We start from the raw sequence: 20,832 nt of genomic DNA, 5'->3' as shown, positions 1-20,832 counted from the left end.
TGTTAATTTTATGTTCTAATAGCCACAGATATTTGAACTGAAATATTTGATTAGGAAAAAAATTGAATACGACATGCTTAATGTGATTTAAATGTAACATTCAAACAAATTCAAAGCTTTATGTGGAAATTATTTTTTATTGGATTATTTGTAAAAATGTAAAGACCATACACAATAGCATGTACTTCACTTAGGTTGTTTGTTTAAATTGAAGAAAAAAAACGAAGGCCCTGAAAGTTGTTGAGACACTAATTTTAGCACATGCAAAGAACTGTGCTTTGGTTTTGAATTGACCTGCACAGCCAGTTAGGTGAATTCATAACTTGATTTTTGGTTTGGATTATTATGTGAGTGTTTACCTTCCTGTTTACAAATTGCTAAAACATATATGTACTTTCTCTCTCACTTCCTAGGGCTAATCACGTGAAAAACATTTATTACAACTTTGAAACTGCCAAGCTTGCCTAATATTGTATTGGCTTCCATTCATTGTTACTAATGAATTTTATGAAACAATCCATTTTTAGAAATGGAAAATTTTCCAGAAAAATTTCAGTTTTGGCACTGAACACGTTTGGTTTCAGCCAGTGCACGCTGCTGCCTCAGGTGCTGCCCTGCTTTTAGTGTAAGATCCCACCCAAGAAAATTAGCAGTGCAGGGAACAGCTGCGGGTGCAGTGCGTGGCGCCACAGGGTGTGCATGCTCACCTGGATGTGCCCTTGCTGTGAGAGCAACGCGTGTGGCATCCGCTGCCTAGGAATGCAGGAATTTCCTTTCTTTGAGGCACTCAATGCCAGGCCAAGCAGGCCTCCACAGCGAGGGCTCAGGAACAGGCATGTGTCTGGGCAGGGGCCCCTTACAATCTGTGCATATGGTTTTTTGTGTCGTGTCTCCCTGCCTGGAGCCGCTTCTGTTGACACTAAGTCCAGGTGCCCTAAAAATAGCAGGGCTGAGAACAGCAATTATGCCCTTTGGCTCTGCAAAAAGTCAACTCAGTGGCAAAGGAACAGGGACTGAATGTGGCCTTGCACAGTGGGTAACTGGTTTGGTTGAATACGGGTTGGAATAGTATAGATGAGGAGGTTCATAACACCAGTGCTACTCCTAGTCGCACGAAGTGCTCCGGGCACCGCCGCCCTAAGGCCCCGAGTTGCAGCCAAGGCCCTGCCTGCTCTGCGGCCTCCCACCAGCAGAAGGCGCTGCAGCCCGGCGCCCACCCGCTTCGCCCCACCCTCCTGCCGGATTCCGCGCTCGGGGCGGGGCGCCCCCCCCCCAGTGCTTTACGACAGTGGGCAGGGAAGACCTAGCCGCCTGCCGTGCCGCCCGCCAGGGGCGTGCGCAGCCTACTGGGCTGCGGCTGCACCATGGCGGCAGCAGGGCGTCCCGGCGAGGCGGACGCCTTCGCGTGCTACCACTCCCCGCTGGTGTCACGCTACGCCAGCCCCGAGATGGGCTTCAATTTCAGCGAGAGGAAGAAGTTCGGCACCTGGCGGCGGCTCTGGCTCTACCTGGCCCAGGCCGAAAAGGTACCGAGGCCTCTCCCCGCCCCCCTCCCCCCCGCCCATCAGGTGCGCCCGGGCCCGGAGGGTGAAGCTTGTCGCTGAGTGGTGGTGGCTGCAGCGCGGGAGCCTGGAACGAACCCCGCCCCCTGAGGGGTGCCCGGGCTCTGCCTGTGCCAGCGCGGCCTGGGACCATGCCATGTGCACACTGTGCCGCCATGCGTGCCATGTTCTCCAGGCAGACACTGGAGCAGAGGGGTTCTGCCCATCTGGCACGAAGGGTCTGGGAGCTCTGCAGATCCAGGGCAGGAGACCAACCCACGTTCGCTTTTGTGTGGTTGAGGCCTCTGCTCTGGTTCGTGGCTTGAGGCTAGCAGCTGACACTGTTAGTCGCTAAGGGAGCCCGTACCCCATGCCAGCCAGCACGGCCAGCTCTCTTCTCCATACCCGGCACCATCTTTGCTCCTTCTGTAGCAGGGTGAGGTCACTGGTGCTTCCCCTATGGTCTGCAGCCCAAGCCAAATAGGCCAGTGTGGACACCGCTGGTGGGACAATAGCAAGCACAACAAAAATAGTGACATGAGAAACTGCCACCTTTGGGGACTTTTTTGCTTGTGGACAGAGGCTTGTTTAAAGCGCTTCAGACTCAGGATTTGAAGTTTTTAAGCACTTTGTCACTTGTAGCATGTTGGTAACCTACAAATATGCAACTGTCTTTAGCTGCGGGGCAGTGTCACTGCGAAGCACTTCAGAGTCAGCCCTGCTTCATCCAGGCTGGTTCATAGCACACAGTGCTGCAGCACTGTCTACCCACACATTTTGTTTTGTTTTAGCACTTTAAAGGTGTTTAAAACTCTGTTATACTATTCCATGCCTATAAAGAAGTATTTAAAAAAAAAAAGGCACAGGCACAATTTTATACAGTTTTTTTCTGGTTCTCTAATGAGTCCTGTTGCTTCTTCAGCAAAAGGAGGTATTGACTGCTGCCAGGCAGACTTTTGGTCACATCCCTGCCCTCTGTACTTTCCACTCCCCTATGAAATGTTTCGTAATGCTAAAGTAAACAGTTTTTCTGGGATGAAGAAGGAGTTTTATCATCTGACCAAACAGTAATGCCCCCGGTAGTGGGGCCCTAACAATTGATGTGCCTGACCTAAAATATTCTGATGTTCAGAGTCCTCAGTTTGTTGGAAACCTGTGCTAAAGGCAGCTTTTAGCAACCCTCAGCCCCTCATAACCTGTGTAGTCCATATCTCTGGGACTTAACTAATTTGGGTCAAAATGAACAGGATGCTAATCACAGAAATGCTTGCTGCACCTTTCTCACATCTACAAACACGTGCGCGTGGACACAGAGCAGTTCAGTAAAACTGAAAGAACCTGCTATCAATCTAAGAAGTTGGGGATCTCTTCCTGTCAGTCCAAGAAGTTAGACGCTGGAAACAGAGGGGAAAATGTGCAATAAATCTTCAAGCAGCTATCGGGTGAAGTGACTGAAAAGGACAGAATACGCTGAACAGATTTGCAAAGAGCCTTGACACATTTGTATTGCTAGCTGACAACTCATTGCCGCACACATTTTTCCATAGCGTGTCAAGATAACACTTGACCCCAATGGCTGTCCTTACCATGCGTGGTTATAGTGATTGTCCAACTGCAGAATAGATTAACACTGTACAGGAGAATGAAGAAGCAATGTGGGGGCAGGGGAAGGGGGTCATCACCACATCCTTCATGGCTCATGGTATTGTGCCACTGTTTGTTGCTGCCTCAGCCACTGAGAGGGTGCTGACACCACATGTGAAATAGTGCAGTTATATAGGTGTGTTTAGTGAACTTTTTTTAGCCTGAAGTGCCAACTGGGTGTTGTTAACATTGATAACAGGCATAAGAGATCAATCAGTGTAACAAGTGTTGAAGTATACCTATGCTCTAGTCTGTTATTACTGTATGAACCCTGCCTGCAAGGTACGAATTTTTGCAGCTGAGACTAAACAAACTCCAGAATTTTAGGATATTTTGCACCTGTGTGGAGCTTTATATTTTCAAGACAGTACAAATACTAATTCCCACATCCCCTCTCTGCAGTAGGTAACTATCACCATATTCACTGCTGGAGAATAAAATAGGTTAAAATGATTTGCCCAAGACTGGATAGCAAGATGGTGACTGAGTCGAGATGAAATCTCCAGCCCGTCTGACTACCAAACCTGGACTTAGGAATTTCTCTCCTCCTGTTTGCCCCTGTCCTCAGCCTAAACTGCTTCTGGAGAGTAAAGGCCCCCTGCCTTCGTGACATCTTGAGTTCTCTGACCCCACTGAGAAAAAGGAAGCTTATTTTTATCTGTATGCTCACATTCCTGAGGAATTACAGCCCTCTGATATTAGCCCTGTCTGGAATAGGTGGGGGAATCGCTCTCACTCAGCACCTGTTAGCTCTGTCAGTGTTCAGTCACAAGTGGTTAGACACAACTACAACCAGCTTTCCTTGACTTCTGTCATGAAATACAGTGAGGTCCTGAACAGGAAACAGATTATGGGAGGAAGGAGTGTTGGGACTGTTCCCCCCCCATTACTTGTTCCCTGCTTGTTTCAAGCTATTTCTGAATCAGAAGCCTTAGCCAGTTTTATAACTTAGATGCAGGAAATTAAGAGATCCTTGGCTATATCTTCCTAGTACTAAAGCTTTTGGTTTTGTGAAAGTTAGTGCTAGACATTAGTGAAAGGCATTAATGTCAACCCTTCCCTTGGAAGAAATTTGGCAGTAAGTCACCAATAACATGAATTGCTGTACCAGCTCAGACCAGAAGTCCATCATGTCAGTATTACGGATCTCACAGTGAACAATACCAGTGACTTCATAAGGGAAAGAATAAGTAAGCCAGCAGTAGTTGTGGTAACTTATAGGAGTGCCCCGATTAAAATTTTTTTGCCGGTCTAAATGGCTGATTATTAACCAGCCATATGAGCTGATACTGATCCAATAGTCAATATGCAGCCCAGCAGCTTGGGGAGCAGCATCCAGTGGATAAGTCTGTGGGGGGGGGAGGGGCAGGAGGGGTGTAGATTGAGGCTCACATGGTGAGGGCGGGAGTGGGATGGGCAGGCACTGCCCAGTTGGGGTGGGGCACAGGACAGAGCCATGGGAGGCGTGGTGAGTGTGGGGTGTGGCTCGTACTGCTGCACACTCCCCTATGGGGGGCATGTGCCCCCCAGATTTGTGCATGGAATGAGGGCACACTGCAGGCTCGGGGCCAGGTCTGCTCCGGCTTCTTCCTGGTGGGCAGGGCTGGGCCAGGGCTGTGCTTGGGGCAGCAGTGGTGCTGGGAGGGGGCACTCCAGGGTGGGCTACCTGCCTTTGCCCCACACACAAATGCGGGGCATATGTGCCCCCCATGCCTCCCCAGGGGTGCACACAGCAGCCAGGAGCTGCTGCCCCCTCTTCTCATTCCCTCACACCTCTCAGATGAGCTGCCCATGACTCCCCTGTGCCCCGTCCTGCCCCAGCCCCTGCCACACTCCCTCCCTCTCTGTGGGGGCCTCGATCTGCCCCCTTTTATTGGTGCTGATACAATATGGACTGATGTATTGGTGCACCTCTAAGTAATCTGACTTCAGGGAACTTTTCATTAAACCCATCGTGATTACAAGTTGCCATATGACCTGAGCAAGAGGGTTTATATCCTTTTCAAAACATATTTAATGAACGATGCATTAAAGATGTATTGTATAATGGTGGTGCCTCAGATCAAGGCCTCTCTAAATGTCTATCCTGGTTTGAATCCTGCTAAGCTCTTGACCTAAATATTATATTGCAAATGGAAACCTTTGCATTATAGGAAAGGATTTCCTTTGATCAGTTTTGAATTCTCTCTGTTTCAGTGTCATTGAATGTTCCTTGCTCTTGCATCGAGTGAAAGGGTTGAAAGAAGCACCTGACCTGCCTTCCCAATGCCATTCTGTGTTCTTGGTACTTTTGTCTTGTTCTACTCCCCAGTTGAACTGTGTCCATCTTTTCACTCATCATGAGACAGACTGATTATTCTGGCTGCCTGTCACTAATGCTTCTATGCCCTTTAGGAGCAAATGTGTCCAGGACTGCACTCAATCATAGTTTCTTGCAGTATTGCATGAGAGATGCAGACAAACTTTGGAGGAAGGAGATATCTACAAATAGAAAATAAGGGCTAGGTGGATCATGGCACTGGAGTTTTGGACATCTGACCTGTCTTTCTAGTTTTATTAGATGCACTAGTTTGAGGCATTTCAGTTATGCTGTCATCCTCTTCCCTTTTCATCTCCCATGACCCCAGCTGTAGGGGAGAGAGAGTTATCATATATGATGTATGTGGATGTGCAACATCAATGTTTAACTTGGCTCCCCTTTATCTGATGTGCTTTTCACTAGGAATCTATCCCTTTTCCACAAGTTTGATTCTCTCCTACCTGTGGGATTGCCACTGCTTTGGTGCCTTGACTAAGTTTGCAGGGTGGGCTGGGTACTTGTGAACAAAAATGACTTGGCTCTTAACTGTTCTAGGTATCCTACCTGTCACGTACACGTTTCCCATTAGGGTAAACCAAGCTCTTGAATACCGGCTTGTTATCCCAGTTTCACATTGTCCCATAGAATTATCTGTGCCCTGCACTGTAGTGTTATGAGGTATTGTCTTGGAGATGGCCAAAGTGCCTTCATCATTTTGGTCTGGGCATTCGAGGCTTTTGCTTCCTGAAGCATGCTAGTTTTGGTTATCCTTTTTTAAGGCGTATTAGCTGATAGGCTCCTTCTGTCTCACCTGCTTTCTTCTTCTCTGAGTCCTACACGTTCAAAAGGCTTCACTACTTGCCTTGGAATGAACTAGGTTTTAACATGCTATATACCTCTGAAGCAGTCTGACTGATTGGTAGGGATTATTAGGATTTAAAAACAAATATTTGCATGAAAAATTTTACATTAGTGCCATGCTAATCATGAGAATTTTGATTGATAGATTGGTTGATTAAATACATAAGGCTTCTACAGCCAAGTTGTGGCTGTCAATTTTGCAAGTAAGGTATTGCGTATAACAGGGTAGAAAATTAACAGTGTGATGTTTCCCAATCCATGATGCATGATTTAAATGGGGGGTGGCAAGGTTTCATACCCTCTGCTTTATGCCATGGTTTGCAAAATGCAAATGTTTAACAAAATCTATAGCGCAAGAGCCAGCAGGAGGGACTGAAAAAGAGAAGTAGTTCCTTTTTCCTTCCCCTCTCTGCTTCAGCTGCTGCCCAGCCACAGATCCATCTCTACCCTGTGGCTGCAACCCATCACAACCCTTTCTTCCCTCTACTTCATCCAAAGTAAAATATACATCCACAAAAGTGTAACCTAGTACCCTCAGCTTCTCTCAACAACCCTGCCTAATCCAAAGCCAAATGTGAGATCCTGCTGTTACTGCAGGGCCAGTGTTGTTTGTTCCTTCAAAAGGCCCTGGGATCTAGGCAAATCATAGGGATGTCCCATCAAGTAATTGCAGATGCGGCATTAGTCACAGATTGGAAAGGTTGAAAAACACTGAAATCAAGTTACAGTATATGACCGGGGGAACCGAATTATTGTTGGTCTCGAAACCTTAGCCTTTGAATATCCTGCCTAGAATCGAAGCACTGCTAAATCAGGGAAGACATTTTCTTGACCTGGATAATTTGCACAAGTTTGGAATTGTACAAGACTATATCAGGGCTGTCCAAAGAGGTTGGGGGCTGTGTGCTCCATGGGCTGTACCAGGAGGGGCCTCTCACCATGGGGGCAGCACTAGCAGGGGTCATGGGGCCTCCAGGCTGCATGTCCTGCATGCATGTGGGCAGGCACCCTGCATCCTATTGCACCTTGCACAAGGGCGTACACTCCTTTGTGCGGCACCCTGACTTACCTTAAGCTGTATTGCGCAGCACCATGGTGCTCTGCCCCCTGGGTGGGAGCCCAGGGGCTGCATGTTAACCCCCTGTGGGCTGCCACTTAGACAGTCCCAAACTACATAATTGTGTTGACAAAAAATAAGCAGCATGTTATTAAGGATATCACACTATAGGAGATGTACCTGAAAGCGATATTTGGTTATTTTTGCACATGGGCAAATATTTCATGAAATGTAAAAGTTTCATTTTAAGGAATGTTGTTAACTTCCCAAGTAGCCTTGTTGAGTCCTGATCATTTTTGTGGTTTTCATGTTTTTCTATTTTATTTTTTCTAAGCAACATGGGCATTTAACTGCTTTGTTATTCAGTTAATGCTGAATAAAAAATGCTGTCAAAGGGATGAAGAAAACACACCAAGGAATACAGCATTATTTTTTCTGTAATAGCTTTTAAACTATAGTGGTCTAAGGTGCAAGTAATAATAATAGGTAAAAATGTTTAGATAGTAATTTTAAGTCTGTATCCCTCTAAAGTATTACTGCTAGTTTTCCCACCCCACCCTTCTCCAAGTACAGCCCTAATGTTTGTTCCTTATGAAGGCCTAGTGGTCTACTCAGTGTGAAGTCACCTACTGCAATTGCTTGGTATGTAATTTAGGTGAATGAAAGCTCAGTAGTTTTCTTTTTGTAAAGCAGAAACTCTGTGCTGGTTGTCTCATTTGCCTAAGCTCAGGACTGAACTAATTTGTCCCAAATTCCAAAACATTTCAGTTTTTGGGTGGAGGTGAGGTGTGCAAAGGAAAATTTTAGGTAAAGCTGTAAATAGAGGGTTTGGAACTTGGATAAAGTAAAGGCTCCTAAAATATATTCCATAGATAACTAATGTAGTGCAGAGCTCTAATTTTTGTGTGGGGGAACTAGCAGGTCACTTGGTAGTAGTTCTCCTCCTTCCGAGCCATTAAACTGCATTAAAAGAAGCTAAAAATACACTTTTTGATAGCTTTTTTCCATGCAAGCAGCTGCTTTAGTTGTCAGAGGGATAATGTGATCATACTTGGAAGACAGTGTCCAGCAAGTAGTTCCCAGATGTGTAGGCCAGCCACAAAAAGCTGGAGAATCCCTGAATTAAATCATTTGCTACTATAGTCCCCTTATGTGACCTTTTACTAACAAGTGCATCAAATTTCCATTCCTGTAAAAATATTTTAAATGGTGCAAATTAAACACATTTCTTTTGTATTGCTCTGATTTGGTCACTTAAGGTCAGATATTTAATTTCTTGTAGTCACTGGGGCTGCCTATCACTGATGAGCAAATCCAAGAGATGGAAGCCAACCTGGACAACATTGACTTCAAGATGGCAGCAGAGGAGGAGAAAAAACTGCGTCATGATGTGATGGCCCATGTGCACACCTTTGCACACTGCTGTCCCAAAGCTTCAGGCATCATTCACCTTGGAGCCACTTCCTGTTATGTGGGGGACAACACGGTATAACAGTTCTTGCTTTCTGCACCCAGCAATTGTAGATGTGATCATTTTAATTTATTTCTGTAATCAGATCTTTTTTTAAATCTCCAGTAGAACTTTGGGAAATATTTAGTTTTTCTTTTGGAGGTAACACCTCATACCTCGATTCCCCCAGCGATTGTTCTAAATCATGCTAACTGGTGTCCTGGGCCATGTCTTCACAGAGTCTGGGTATGGCCATTTGCACTGCCTAATTGGCAGTCTCCAGTGTCCCACTGGAGGAGTTAGTAGATGGGCTAACTTCCTCAGCAGTAGACCTAGTATTGATAGGGCAGCTGTGCAGATGTGGCCCTAGGTCTCTGGCTCCCCAGTATACAGAGTGCACTGCTGCCCTCCTTTTGACAGTAAGATCTATCCTTAACTTGAACTTATTAAAAACTTCTTGTATGTTGTCCGTTACTTTAAATTTAGAAAATGTACAATCATATGAGCTGCATGAAATAAAAATCCACATGACATGTGGGTTGTGCCAGATGTTCCGTATTTCAGCGACTTGAGAAATCAAGGCTACTTTTGACATGCACATTTATGAGCTTTCAGTTTTTGTGTGGAAGGTCTGGAATTGATTCAGTAAGGGAAAAGATTGGTCACTGGTCAATAGAATGGATGAGAGTTTTATATTAAAAATTTTACTTTCTGTTATTCAGTTTCAACCTCTACAAACTGTTTTGGGGCTAGCCCTCTTTAAAGTCATAGGAGCCATAGTACACTTCTTCCTTTCTCCTGTGACAAATCTGTCCTTTGTCTGGTCTCTAGGGTACCTAGTACCTGCTTTTTTTCATGTTATATCAACCCAGCTGTACATATTTCCTCCCTGAGGAAGGAAAACAGAGATGTGAAAAGTGATCTTCTTTCTGAAGTGCAGATTTTAACCAGTCCTCTAGCACAGTGGTCTCCAAAGTGGGGTGCGCAAGATGATCCATTGGGGTGCGAGAAGAGAATATTAGAACTTCTATTTATATTTATGTAAATATGCATATATTGGGGGTGCATGCTCAAAATTTTTTTACTGATGGGGTGCGCGATCGAAAAATTTTGGAGACCACTGCTCTAGCACATAGTGCCTGAACTTTATGTGGGAATGCTAGGGTGTAGTGTCTTATTTTCCTAAACCCTTTGAGTGCTATAAAAATGAATAATGACCTTGTAAGTAGGAACAGGTCTCATATGGCTTTGCCAGACTCTCTCTGGTTCACAGGGAAGTGACAGCCTTATGCTTCTGGACAAAAATCACACCCTCCTTCTCTTAAAGAAGTTCCTTCTGGCAGTGTTTTAGTTCAGAAGTGTGTGAATTTGAGTGACAATTAGCTCTCTTAGAAGACTCATTTTGAGGGTAGGGGGAGCTATTCAGTTGTCCGTGTCTGCTGTGTGTTCTGAGAGAGGCAGGAATCTACTTTGCTTTCAAAGCAGAATGGGGAATGAGATAGTGGATGCCTAGGAAAGTCAAACCTGAACATCATTTTCTTACTCCTTTCAGGACCTGATTGTTCTGCGCGATGGCTTCAATCTGCTGCTACCCAAGGTGAGAGAGAAATCATGTGTACAGCCTCCTGGGAGTTGGCTCTACTGATGACTTTTGAGCAGATGACATGAACCATGATCTTCCTCTGGGTGGAGACACAGGGTGTCTCTGGGATTTTCTGGGCACTCAGTAAAAAGTGAATATTCTCTTTCTAAACCAGCCTTCCTTAAGGCCCCTGAAAGGGTTGTATGAGGGCATTTTGTTCCAACCTTTACTGCCTTGAAAAGCTAATGCTTATTTGATTGAACCACCATCCTACTCCTGGATATAGGAGCCAGTTTGTGTTGACCATCAATGTAATCTGTTTGTAGTTGCCATTTCTTTTAGAAAGCAAAACTTAAGGGATCAAATAAAGAATTACAGGCTTTTTCTCTCCCTCCATTCTTATTATGCTCAAGCATGCCAGCTTTTGTACCAAAAGAACTCCAAGTTGCCTTTTAACTTCTGTCTACACTGCAATTATTTTTTTTACGCTACCTTTTTCTCTACCTTCTCCCACGTTCGTCAGCTTGCCAGGGTGATCAGCCGGCTAGCCGACTTTGCTGAGAAGTATGCCAACTTGCCTACGTTGGGCTTCACTCACTACCAGTAAGTAGCCCAAGAGCTTCTGCTTTACTCGCATGGGTTACTCTTAGGCTGGGTTATTCTATTACTGCCACTTCAGTCTCTTTCCCTTCTTTTCTTCTGTGTCTAATATGTGATGCCCGCTACTTTTAGATACTGTTGACCTGCGGTGTAGAGAGATTTTTAAAAAGGAACAGATGTGTAAATCTCCATTTACCTTGGGAAACTACAGCAGCCAGTGATTGCTCCCCTTGAATCTGCTAAGAACCATTTAACTGCAAATATCAGCAGTACGAACTCATGTTCCACACTGTACCTGAAGGCAAGGCTTGCACTATGCCTCTACTTAGACATAAAATTCTAGTCATGTTTTCAGCAACATTTTTTTTCCTGTCTGTCAGTTCAACTGGCTTCAGCAGAAGCTCAAAAAATATTGCTGTTAGTGTCTGCAGCGATCATTACAAGACTTGCCAGTATTCATGTTTTAGGGTACAGACAGATTGTTACTAAAAATCCCTAGGAATTCTGCGCCCCCCCCACCCCGTGTTAAAGGATCACAGTTTTGTGTCATGGGAGGCTCATACGTGTTGTGCAGTACTCTTGGTATTGGACAGTGTCATGCAGGATGCTGGACTGTTTTTAAATGACCATTTCACCTTGTCTTGAGGAAGGATTTGGTCAGAGGCCTGGTCAAGGAGGTGCCTGGGGAGAAGGGTTAATCTGATGCTGCTGTGAGGGAGAGCAATTATTTGCGTTCAGGGTTTCACACTATAACAGCAGATTGGGGAGGAAGCAGGGAACAGATTGGGCAGGAAATAGAAATAGAGCAACAGCTGGGTATGGGGAAGGGGAGGGTATGGACCTTATCTTATGGCATGGCTACCAGAAAGGTTTCTTTGAGGTAAACCCTATTTCTTCACTCCTGGTGGTGAAGAATAGTGGAAAATTAAGGAAGCTGGGACATTTCATGCCAGATCAGATGTCTTGGTTGTACTGGAAATTGCCTCTGAAATGGAGAGATATCAAATCTTAAGTGGTAAGTGCAGATGGAGAAAAAATAGGCCAGTCCACAGGGCTCAAATTCTGGGTCTACCTTTCCCCAAGTTATGGCTCATCAGAGAATCACTAGAAGTTGTGTAGCCTTTCCTGCTACACGGGAAACATGGGTGCTGAGGAAATGCCTTAGATAGGAAAAGTAATCTCATCCCAAGTGATTTGTGTTGATTTTGACATATTTGATAATTTTCCCACTATAATGGGAGGTCTGTAGTTTTTTCCCAGGCAAGAGCATGGCTGAAGAATCAAATATTTGGCTGATTTGCTGGTAGAAATCTTAATTTTAACACTGATTAATAAAATAAGGATTATTTCTGAAAACTCTGTGCCCAGAGGCTGAGATACTAATTTTATAAATTTAAAAAAAAAAGAACATTTAATTAGGTTAATCAATCTCACTCTCTCTAATTTGTGTATCCGAATGCTCCTGGATTAAAACATTTACCCAATAGCCCAGTGAGCTACCTGGCTGAGGGTGCAATAGTCTACATGTCCTTTGTGTCCTTGAATGTCAGCATTAAGTTTTTCTCCATTTATATTCTATAGTGTTATCAGCATGGTCCCAAGGATACCCAATGAACTTTTCTTAAGGATCCAGCAGGGGGAGCACTTATCCTTTTATTTAAATCTTACAGAAATTGTTGCTTAAATGTTCCTATAATTTACTGGACCAGTGGAGAGAGAGATGCCTCCAATACAATAGCTTTTAAAAATAGATCAAATTTGTGGATTTAAGCCTCATGGAGACAATCATGAAAACTAGAGACTTGGGGGAGCCTTTTCAGTCGCATGTTGTCAGCTCTTCTCCGCCTATGAGGCCTTTTCCACATGTGTTCTTCAGAACTCTGCCCTGTCCAGTTTTAAATGTCCCATGCAGCGGGGTTCCTACCATTTTCCTCAAGTAACTCTAATAGCTTGCATAGCTGGGAAATGCTTCCTAATATCCATCATCAATTATTTCTTACTCAGATGAAACCTGTTAATTAATACATACATTTTCTTACTGTGCTGAATTCTTCCTTGGTATCTTTACCTAAGAATTCCTGTAGATCTGGGTGTCACTTAATATATGTATATTTGGCTCTTCCCCACAAATGGGACTGAGCAGAAGAATCTGAGAGGAAAGAGGGTAGCAGAGTCATGATGGCACACTGTATCCAAGCACTTTCCTTCTTGCATAGTCTTTGTGGAGTTGTTGTGCTGGTTATCAGTTACATTCTGCCCTGGTTGCTCCCAGGCCTGCCCAGCTCACCACAGTGGGAAAGCGCTGCTGCCTGTGGATCCAGGACCTGTGCATGGACCTGCAGAACCTAGAGCGTGCACGGGATGACTTGCGATTTCGTGGGGTGAAAGGCACCACTGGCACTCAGGCCAGCTTCCTGCAGCTCTTTGAAGGCAATCATGAGAAAGTGAGTGACTTTCTGACAGTGGTCAGAATTTCCAGCAAGGGGAATGGTGGGGAGGGGAAATTGTGCAGGTCGGAGGGGGATTCTTGAGTCAAATGAGTTTTGGATGCTGCATCCTTATTAAGGAGATACGTTGGCAAAACTCTATGGAGTTGAAGCCCATTTGGAATAGTAGGGGGTGCTTCAGGGCAAGATTGATGTGTGCTGGCAGTACACCTTCGTGAGTCATAGGGTAAGGAAGTTGTCGGGATCCCTTAGCCAGCATAGTTCACTCTTCAGTGATTGCATTCTGAGGTTCCTGTTTGTTTTTCCCCTGAGGTGGAGGAGCTCGACAGGCTGGTGACTGCCATGGCAGGATTTAAGCGGTAGGTAAAATACTTGCTTAGTAACCTGAGATGCCCATGAGAGGTTGATGACCACCATTCTCATGGACTCAGCTTCTGCCAGCCAGCTAACTAACTTCTGTGCTGCTTGGGGTCAAGGGCGTCTTCACCCAGTTGGTCCCTGCTTCATGGTGTAGCTCTAAGAAGGAAATTCCACCTCACCCTGTCAGAGCATGACCTCCTATTCTGCTTCTGCTGCCTCTTTGTGCCTGTTTGCTGAGCCAAGAACAGGAGCATGAAATCAAGATTGTTTTCACCCATGTTGTTTCCAGCAAGTATGAATGAAAAGTGAGGAGGCCAAGCAAATTACCAAGCAGTCCTTTCATGGTGTTTCATCAAGACGAGGTTCTGCATCAGTGTGCCCATGCAGTGTTTCCTCTCACTCTGTCTTGCTGCATTCCTGGTGCTTGTATCCAAACAACTTTCTTTCATTTCCAGGGCTTATATAGTAACAGGTCAGACATATAGTCGCAAAGTGGATATTGAAGTCTTAAGTGTGCTGGCCAGTCTGGGGGCATCCATACATAAGGTGAGTTCCCTGCCTCCAAATTCTGTATGGGAGGGAAAATCCCTAAGGTCAGCTAAAAGCAGCCTCCTGCAAGTATCAGTATACTATGTCCACATGGTGAAAGTGTATATGAAGTCATTCTCAGCAGTTGCTTTTCGACTCTGAAACTCCCTCCCTTTTGAGGCCCAACCAAACCCAAGCTTGGATGTATTTTTGGAAGTGCTGTAAGTCCTTCCTATTTGGACAAATGTTTAATAAAGTGGTTGAGAAAAGCGGTATGTAAATTGAATAAATAAAAAAAAATCTGTAAAGAGGGTTGGAAAAGGAGGAGATCCTGATGCAGGATGCTTTTCCTGGGAGACATCATTTGGAGCTAATGGCTCATTTTGTCTCTTTGCTATCAGATTAATTCATCTTAGATACATGTCTAGGACAGTGGTTTTCAACCTGTGGTCTGCAGACTCCTGGGGGTCTGCAAATTTATTTCTAAGGGGTCCACGAAAGATGACTATGAACAATCAAAAGTATGTGAATACTTGCACTTAGAATTCAAAGGGGTCTGTGTCTCCATTTGAAATTTCCAAAGGGGTCTGCACCTCCATTCAAAATTTTTTAGAGGTCTGCAAATAAAAGTTGAAAACCACTGGTCTAGGACATCATAGCTGTAGGATTGATCCTGGACCCAATTTCTTGTCTGTAGGTGCTACCAGAGGCAAGTAAATTAAATTTACTAGGAGATCTTCACAGTGGAGTTTCCAGTCCAGATTTTAATCTAACTTATACTAAAGCTGGTCCCTTCCCAGTGGTATGTGAGATCTAAAATCTCACCATTTTCTCCCACCCAGCATGTTTCTCCCACTGAGAGAAGGCTTAATAAGATGAGCATTAAATTGTCTGGCTATTCTTCTGACTGATAACACGTTGTCATTTGTCCTGTCTTATTTCACTTTGTACCTTTAGAAAGTTGTATTAGTGTTCACTGATCATTTTTTCTCACTTGCCGTACCTGGAGTCCTGTTGCCTTTTCGTAGGACAAATATGGGTTCTGTCCTTCCCATTCTCTTGACTTGAGCTCTATATATCCATTTGAAATCTTCAGTGCCAGTCCTTTGGGAAACAGGCCTTGCTCTTCTGAGATGCTGTAGCCATGTGGGAGATGCTGCAATAATTTGCTGGTTGTCTACTCTGGTGTCAGATATGGCCTGTAGTGTGGATTAAGTCCTTAGCGTTCATGGAAAGATTAAACCCATAGTGCTGAAGTAGGTATTTTTAAGGGTGTCCATTCTTCTTCTCAGTTTACTGTTTGGGTATAGATATACACAAGTCTCCAGGCACACCAGCAGCAACTGTGTGCACATGTAAATATGGTCTTATTGCTTTCCTTAGATCTGTACTGACATCCGCCTGCTGGCCAATCTCAAGGAGATAGAGGAGCCTTTTGAAAGAGATCAGATTGGTAAGAAGTAGCAGATGTTAGTGTATGATGCTTGGTCCACTGAACCTACTTTCCAGTGCATTTTGGCAATTCCTCATCAGCACTTTCTTCCCAGCAACACTAATATTAATGTCACTGGCAGAAATGCTTTTAGGTAATGTTTGATTTACCCAATCTGCCTGTGCCTTAGGGGTTCTAGACCCACTGACTAACTAAAAGCAAACACCTCTTCTGTTCCTTTTTGATATGTTTTAACAGAGCAGAGACCCTAGTGTGTTTGCATCCCACCTCAGCATAAATGAGCCTGACTGAGTAGCAAAGCACTCAACTTCCATTGAACTTAATTGATAGTTGGAAGAGTAAAAACAGGCTGGAGCCTTTCCCAGAAAAATATCAGTGACCCAATGCAGAGGGGGAGACAATTCCAGAATTGTGGACAATGGCATAGAAAAGGTACAGCCACCCAAGCTCATGCTGTAGGACTGAGTCAGCAATTTCCTCCCTGCCCATTACATTTACCTCAGCCTTTCAGTGTCATTCTGTCTTCTGCTGCTTAAAAATGAGCACTCAGGCTTTGTCATGCTTGCTGGAGGAAAAAACAGTTGGTGAAAACCAGATTTTTTTTTTTCAAGGACAAACACTCAAGCAGATGTGCTGCTGCACCCTGCAAGCCACAAGAAGCTTATAAAGACTGTGCTAAATACAGTGTGCTAAAATAGTTTGGCTTATTATATATTACCAATGCATGTGTTAGTTTGGCAGGTTTAGAAGTTGAGGTCACATTTTCTGTCCCTGAGTGCTGATATTCCAGTCTTGGGGTGGGGGGGGGAGTGTTTGTCCAAGTCTGAGTTTTCAGATTGAAATGCAAATGTTAACATATTATGTTCTCTTGAGGAGAGCTGGATTCTTTTGATCTCTAATCTGTGCATTTCTTCTGCGCCCCTGTTTCCATCCTCCTCTCCCTCTTTTGCCCTCTTGTATGCAGGTTCAAGTGCCATGCCTTACAAGAGGAACCCAATGCGTTCGGAGCGTTGCTGCAGTTTGGCCCGTCACCTAGTGACCCTAGTTCTGAATCCGCTCCAGACAGCCTCTGTGCAGTGGTTTGAACGCACTTTGGATGACAGTGCAAACAGGTCCGTTTGTGTCCTCCCTCATGAGCCCTGGGAAGAGTAGCGGGCAGAGAGGCCCCTAAAAACAGTGAAATCAAGGAAGATACAGGTTTAGGGGGTTGGCTAGTGTGGGGTAAGTGGTCTCAGTGCAGCAGTATGAAAGTTCTTATGCAGAAAAGCTCTTTGACTTATTGAAAAGTATTCAGAACTCAAACCATCAGCTCTTAACCTCATTCTGGTAACTGCCACTTTGCTGAAAAGCACCCTTATTAATTAACAGAGCCCAGAGGTTGCTGGGAGGTTTCCTTTGAGCTGGGAAACATTCAGAAGAAAGCTTACAGGGTAAAGATCTTATAAAAAGGGAAGCCAGCAGTAGGAGGGAATGGTATAATAATCATGAGTAGCAAATGGTCTGCCTTATCCCAGCTGCAGATCCTAGACGTTGCTTTAAGCTTTCTTAGGTGTTGCATATACCATCAAGAAGTGCTTTAAAGGAATAGCTCTGGCTTTTGGCAAGATGCTACAATAATGTTGTCTAGAGATGCATGCATAGGAGCACGGAGGTTAGACTGCATTCTGCTTGTTTGCTGACCCAGGCCCCCTGGTTACACCTGCTTCACAGGCGCGTGTGTCTGGCTGAGGCTTTCCTGACAGCCGACATCATACTGAGCACGCTGCAGAATATCTCCGAGGGACTTGTGGTCTATCCCAAGGTAAAGCTGGGGAAAACGTTTAGAGTTGTATTCCTTTTAGCACTGCACTCGTGTAAAAGAACACAGCTTTCATGATCAGTGTAGAGTTCCTGCCTGCTTCTTCTTGGATGTTCCATAGGGTCCTTGAGTTCTGCCCTCCAATTCCTTGGCATGGCATTTCTCTTTGCAGTTCAGAAGTAAAAGGGCACTTGGTGAAGTTAGGATGACAGGTTTTGAAACAAATCAAAGAAAACATTTCTTTTTCCTGTCTTAGGTGTCTGACTGACCTATGGGACTTGTAGCGAAGGTACAGAGAAGGGCAACATAGATAATTAGTGGCATGGAGGGGCTTCCGTATGAGGAGGAACTAAAGAGGCTAGACCTATTCAGTTAAAAGGGGATGCTGGGGGGGTGACATGATAAGGGTTTACAAAATACAAAATGGTGAACAGAAAGTTCAAGGGGATTTATTCTTTCTTACACACAATACAAGAACTAGGGATCACAAAATGAAACTAGTAGGTAGTAAATTGAAAATGAACAAAAGGAAGTTCTTTTTCACTTGGCATGTAATTCAAGTGAGGAACTCATTGCCACCAGATGTTGTGGATGTTGACAATTTAGGCAGATTCAAAAATAAATTGGATGAATTCTTGAAGGAAAGGGGCATCAGTAGCTATTGTGCATGGGAGTTGGGGGTACAGCCTCCGCATGAGAACTTCCTAGACCTTAAATGCTGGAGGCTGCAAGTGAGAGGAATCATGGAAAACCCCCGGTCATACCCAGTTCTGTTTCCCTTCAGCACCCACTCTGCCACTTTGTGACACAGGATGCTGGGCTAGATTGACCTGTGGTCTGACCCAGTAAATGGCAATTCTTATGTCATTATTTGTTGCCCTGAGATATTGTTATACCTTTAAGAGAGAGCAACATCCCTGAGATGGGTCTTTTACTAAGATTAAAAAAGTGAAGGCAATTATATGAATAGGAATTCCATGTACCGTAGTAATATGGTTTCAAAGCATGTTGGCCCTCAAAGTTTTGATTTACAGGGCATTATGGGGTAAGAGAAAATGATTTAAATGTATTGCTTGTCTGTTCCATTATACATGTTTCTTTTTTTGTATTTTTCAGGTGATTGAGAGACGGATCCAACAGGAGCTACCCTTCATGGCCACAGAGAATATTATCATGGCTATGGTGAAAGCTGGGGGCAATCGTCAGGTACGTATACAACTGAGGAATCTGATGCTTCTTGCCTGCCAGGATTGGCCTTTTGGGGAATGAGGATGTTTGGATTCTTTCCCCCACTCCCTCCAACTTCCTTCTACCAATTCAGTGGTATGTCAGACCTCAAACCTTGTAGCCTTATAATCATTGCTTTAACACCATCCTCTTCTCCCACACAGTAGGCAGGGAGCAAATATGGGAATTCTTATATTTGTATTAGAAGCACTGGGAGGGTTATCCTTCCATCTGTGATAGAGTGAGCTGTCTGTCTGTATACATAAGATAAGTGTGTTCTCTTTTAATTGTCATTGTTGTTTGCTATAAAGGCCCTTGGAGTGCAAGATGAGCACCTACAAATGAGAAATCTGACAAACTGAATATCTCATAAATTAAAAGAATGAATCAGTGCTGGGTCATTGAAAATGCTGAATAAGTCTGCACTGAACACCCATCTATGTGAGTGTCCTTATTCAGCATAGCATATTTTTATCATTAACTTTTGTTTATAGTCCATTAGCCAGTATAGTTGAGAGGTCTCAAATCTAAGACAACTGGAATTAACTCTCTGAACTTTACTGATTATTCTAATAAAATCCAAATGTTATTAGTGTGTATTCCCTTCATCCAGTATTTTTCCACAGTTTGGAAGAAGTAATTGAGTTGCTTGTCAAATTTCATTCTTGCTTATGGTTTCCACTTGCCTTAGTGAGCTAGATTTGCAGTGTGGTAATCATATATGGGGTATTAAGAAAAGTCTGAGATACTGGAGCTTATGATCCTAACCCACTTAAATTCTCCAGAATGTCCCAGCAGTACAGTTAGCACTAGCACATTTGCTCTTTTTTCCCCTCCTTTCAGATACCTCTCCTTTTTCTTCAAAACTGTCAGTGGATCAGCAAGTTTAACTTAATTCCTTTAACATTTTAGGGTACCTGCAGTACAAAGAGTTGGCTTTTTCAGATTTTTCCTAATCTTTTCATAGCTCTTTTTAAAAAAGATTTTTAATTGTCCACCCCGTTCTCTGCACTCTGTGTGCTCCTGCACCTGCTTCTGGATCAGGGCCAAACTATGCCCCCTTTCCTCTCACTGGGGCTGGGCCATGCTCCCTTACCTCCCACTGGGGTCTGGCCAGGCCCTTAATCCCCCAGGGCTGGGCCAAACCCCCTTTCCTCCCCACAGAGCCAAGTCAAGCCTCTTTCATCTGCAGGGTGTGTTGTGATTGGCCTGACCTCCCCACTCCCAATGGTGCCCACCATGCCTGCACTGGATCAGAAGCACCAGCTGGATCTGGTCCACCAGGCAAAAAGGTTGGGCACCACTGATACAGGCTAAGCTCTAGCTGTTTCACTTTCACATAGTGCTGTAGTCTCTGATGTTTTTCCCTGTTCGGTGCACCAGTTGACTGTAAGCCTGTAGTGTGTATCTGTAACATTTTGCTGGCTATTTTCCCTCTGTAGGATTGTCATGAGAAGATACGAGTCCTTTCCCAGCAGGCAGCTGCGGTTGTGAAACAGGAAGGGGGCGATAATGACCTTATTGCCCGTATCCGTGCTGATCCCTACTTCAGCCCCATCCAGGGACACTTGGAGAGCCTCCTGGACCCCACATCCTTCACTGGACGTGCACCGCAGCAGGTGAGATAGTGGAAAGAGACTGAAGATGCTGTGGGCCATTATGGCTCAAATGATCTAAATTGCATCCCCCTATATGGCTGAAAAGAGGCATGTTATGCATCTCTGCTCATTCCTTTTTCTAAACTTCTTTTCCTCTTCCTTGAGCAGGTGGCAAGGTTCCTGAAGGAGGAGGTTCATCCAATGCTGACTCCGTACCAAAGCAAGATGGGTGTGAAAATAGAGCTGGCACTTTAGCCTGATATTATGGAGTTGTATGGGTGTGCGAGATAATGAAAGTCTGAAAGAACCAAGCCTGTTTACTCTGTCTGCTTACATGGGGCGTACCCAAGCTGCTTACCCAGGGCTTTCACCCATGCATCTCATACA

At 44.5% G+C, this 20,832-nt stretch overlaps 1 protein-coding gene across 1 annotated transcript; it reads left to right on the top strand.

Annotated features, from left to right (window-relative positions):
* Positions 1-1,276: 1,276 nt before the first annotated feature.
* Positions 1,277-20,756, top strand: ADSL (adenylosuccinate lyase). Its single transcript, XM_090042975.1, has 13 exons — positions 1,277-1,526; positions 8,685-8,888; positions 10,405-10,449; positions 10,958-11,037; positions 13,307-13,478; positions 13,794-13,840; positions 14,297-14,387; positions 15,753-15,822; positions 16,787-16,934; positions 17,533-17,623; positions 18,737-18,826; positions 20,290-20,466; positions 20,614-20,756. The coding sequence occupies exons 1-13, from the start codon at positions 1,365-1,367 to the stop codon at positions 20,698-20,700; spliced, it is 1,464 nt and encodes a 487-aa protein (XP_089899101.1). The 5' UTR covers positions 1,277-1,364; the 3' UTR covers positions 20,701-20,756.
* Positions 20,757-20,832: the final 76 nt, after the last annotated feature.

This window comes from Crocodylus siamensis, chromosome 4, assembly GCF_052110815.1.
Source record: "Crocodylus siamensis isolate JL-2025a chromosome 4, ASM5211081v1, whole genome shotgun sequence".
Taxonomy (NCBI): domain Eukaryota; kingdom Metazoa; phylum Chordata; order Crocodylia; family Crocodylidae; genus Crocodylus; species Crocodylus siamensis.
Note: the sequence above shows the minus strand (reverse complement) of the source record. Positions and strands in the feature narration are given on the sequence as shown.